The following is a 3,581-nucleotide window of genomic DNA, read 5'->3' as shown; positions in this document are numbered from 1 at the left end:
GACTATGTACTTAATCTTGTTTTCAAACAGGAAGAATTTTGGCAACCGAATAATAAACATCACCCCATATGAGGACATCTGAGAATAAAGACATAGTGCAGTTAGTAGGAAACATCATGTCCTCATTTGGAGACACTGGGGTCTCAAGACATTAAAAAAACAAAGGGATGGCAATATTCTGCTAGAATTTATTGTCCTGAGATATTTTCCTGTTTTCTAGGGACTCCTATTTGATTTTATTTATCTGATCAGCAATGTTTTCTCCGCTCTTTATAGAGAAAATGACTGACTGAATGTGTTTTTTTTTTCAGTCTCAGCAGGCATCTGATAATCTTGACTGAATTAGACACATTTGTCTGAAATGATTTATATGCATGTTGTTCAAGAAACGTATTTGGCATATAAGCACAATAAAAGCCATGCTGTGAATGGAGCCTGATCAGATGACCATGTGACGCAGATGTCTGTGTTCGTAGATGCTGCAATTAGCCAGAAATGTGCTTCTTTACATACTGCGCTGACATTAAACTCAAAATGACATTAACATTTCTACCAGTTATATAAAAGCAATGCAATACTGTACAACACAAAACCACTAATCGGGAAACCTGTTCCATTCCATCAGTGTGTGTGTGTGGTGATTTATTTGTGACATGCTAATGGAGTTCAAGAGCTGACACGTTTGTTACAGATGTCATGAATGAACATTAGCAACTATATGAAAAAACATTTCCACAGGCTTTCCTGTGATGCGTGTGTTATACCTGAGTGTGAAAAGCAGCCCAAGATTTGATTTGTAACAGATGTTAAAATATAAACAGCAACAAACAAGGCACTATACAGTATTTTTTAGAACTTTATTAATAGAAGTCAATGTTATTGCTGATCTACTGCAAAATACACAATGATCACAAATCATATTTATATAGCTATGCATACAGATACACAAGTACACAAACATAGACTCTGTTAGACCCTGTTGCGTTTGGTTTCCATATTCCGCTTTAAGTTATTAATAATAATTTAATTATAGTTTATATTTACATCCCTGATCATGAACATGGATAATGAATCTATTGCACTCTATCTGGAATGAACGTACTAGATGTATGACGTATACGCAGGTGTTTATCTATCGTGAATAAATGCTTCATTTCATGTTATATAATGCCAGTGTTTGAAGATTTACTCTGCATGAAAATCCTTCCATGCATGCCCTGGTTATTGAAATTATTGCCCCTGATCTCGTACGCGCTCGCTGACACACTTGTTTTCTAGCACCGCAACTGTTCCATCTAATCTGTGGCTGCGTTTAATTAGAAATTGCCCTGTGGTTCTCTCTGAGCTCAGTGTGCTTTGGAACGTGTGCTTCTTATTATCGCTGTACAAAATAAATTACAGAACTGTTGACATGCAATACAAGGTGATGTTTCCGCTTGTTCCCTGCAGCTTACACACACACACACACACACTCACTCACGGACAGCCTCCATCAAGCAGCGGTCAGTAGCATCGCTGCAGTCTGCCCTGTGCTTGCGCCGGTTCCTCTGCTTCACCTTAGCCATGGTGTGTGTGTTGTTGTTGTTGTTGTTGCGTAGCCTGCGCAGACGTGTGTGCAGGACTTTACGCAGTTTCTGCCGGGTGAACGCATACAGCAGTGGATGAAGCACCACTGTCCAGTAGGCAAGCACTAGGAAGCAGACCCTGAGGCGCTCCAGCCAATCAGAGGGTCCGATGGCCAGATGTAGGAGGGGTGTAATGGACAGAGGAGCCCAGCACAGCAGAAAAGAGAGGACAATGATGACAGACATGCGGAAGACACGTTTTTGACGTTCCCTTCGGTCTCTGTGACGTCTAACAGCACGACGCAGAGCCAAGATGGCAGATACTGAAGCCCCCACACCGACACTGGCTGGAGCAGGAGTAGCAGTGGGACTTAAGAGTGTGGTGGGAATGGTTGGACTGGGGTTAATTGGCAAGGCTGTGGATGACACAGTATGCTTAAGAGGTGTGGTTATAGTGGACATAGAGGGGCTGGGGTTTGGAGGTATGGTTAGGATGGATGATGCTGGATTATGGCTTGCGCTTGGAGGTATGGTTGTTGTGGAAGAAGATGGGCTGGGGTTTGGAGAGACAAATATGGTAGATATAGTTGGGTTAGGGTTTAAAGGGAAGGATATGGTGGATGTAGATGTGTTAGGGTGTAGATTTGTGGTTATGGTGGGTGCAGTTGGGTTAGGGTTTTCAGGGAAGCATATGTCGGATGTAGTTAGAGTAGGGTTAGAGTTTAATGGTATGGATATGGTGGAAATTATTCGGTTAGTGTTTTGAGGAAAGGATACGGTGGATGTATGAAGGTTAGGAGTTAAAGGTCTGGATATGGTGGATGTATTAGAATTAGGGTTGAGATTGGTGGTTATGGTGGGTGTAGTTGGGTTAGAGTTTAGTGGTATGCTTATGGTGGATATGGTAGGGGGTAGAGGGGTGTTGATGGTGGAAACATTTGGGTTATGGTTTGAGGGTGTGGCTATGGTGGACAGTGGAGGCAAAGGATTTAAAGGCGCTGCTGCCAGGGATAAGCCGATATTTGGGGACAGTGCAAAGGGTGTGGTTACAGTGGCCTCAGTGGAGGGTGGACTCAGTGGTGTGTTCAGTGATGGTGTGTTGGTCTCTGTGTTCATTGTAATTGTGGTAATGGTGTCGGAGGCTACGAGTGGCCCTGTAGAAAGGGGAGGAGGAGAGACAGATACAGTCTTTGTCACAGGATCTGGTGACCGCGAAGACTTCTTCCGACGCTGCCAGCGGCGCTGGACAAGTTGTGTGGCACCTCTTTGTGCTCTAGCCGGATGTCCGATGCGAATGCGCAGGGCTTGCAGGATGCGTGAGTAAGTAAACAGCATTACAACTAGTGAGCACAGAAAGATAGGTGCCTGCAAAAAGAGATGAGCTTGCAGACTCCCTTGCAGTTGGGAACACAACAAAGTGCTATTTGAGTTAACAGGTACACTATCTGTTGGCCCAGAGCCAAGCCCTGCCTCCACAAATGGCAAAACTGGCAAGGTTAAAGACACCACCCATACTGCGGTTAGCAAAAACGCAGCTCTCCGTGGCGTAAGCAGACGATTGGCTGGTCGGACACTGATGTCGTAGCGATCAAGGCTAATGAGGAGCAGGTTGAGTGCGGTTCCTACGCTAGCGAAGGTGGCTGCTGATTCGTGGAGACAGCACAGCAGGACGTGGTGAGGGCTGGAGCCTCCACCCAGAAGGAGGAGCATCGCAGTGGCAGGCAGGCAGAGCAGACAGAGCAACAGGTCAAGCGTGTGCAGGCTGAGTGTGACAGCATGGCTGACTGACTCGAGAAGGCTGCAGTGGCCGCAGTACAACACCAACACCGTCAGGTTCCCACCCACGCCCAGCAGCAACTCCAACAGCAGCACAGCACTCACTGTGGCCCGGAATCCAAGCCACGCCTCCTCTGACACGACAAGCCCCGTCCCCACAGCATCGTCTGGCTGTAGGAGCGCAAGTGTGGGGCTCTCAGAAAAGCTGCCATCTGTATCCATGGAAACAATTATGCGCGG

The 3,581-nt window shown here is 46.0% G+C and overlaps 1 protein-coding gene across 1 annotated transcript; it reads right to left on the bottom strand.

The window, feature by feature from the left end:
• Positions 1–940: 940 nt before the first annotated feature.
• On the bottom strand, positions 941–3,581 carry LOC128526374 (G-protein coupled receptor 22; the record flags this gene model as incomplete). The annotated part of the gene is made up of 1 exon (XM_053498171.1): positions 941–3,581. A coding segment is annotated over one exon (2,109 nt), but the record flags the coding sequence as incomplete, so codon positions are not given.

Source organism: Clarias gariepinus, chromosome 6 (assembly GCF_024256425.1).
Source record: "Clarias gariepinus isolate MV-2021 ecotype Netherlands chromosome 6, CGAR_prim_01v2, whole genome shotgun sequence".
In the NCBI taxonomy this organism is placed as follows: domain Eukaryota; kingdom Metazoa; phylum Chordata; class Actinopteri; order Siluriformes; family Clariidae; genus Clarias; species Clarias gariepinus.
The sequence above is the reverse complement of the archived record's forward strand: the minus strand, read 5'-3'. Positions and strand labels throughout refer to the sequence as shown.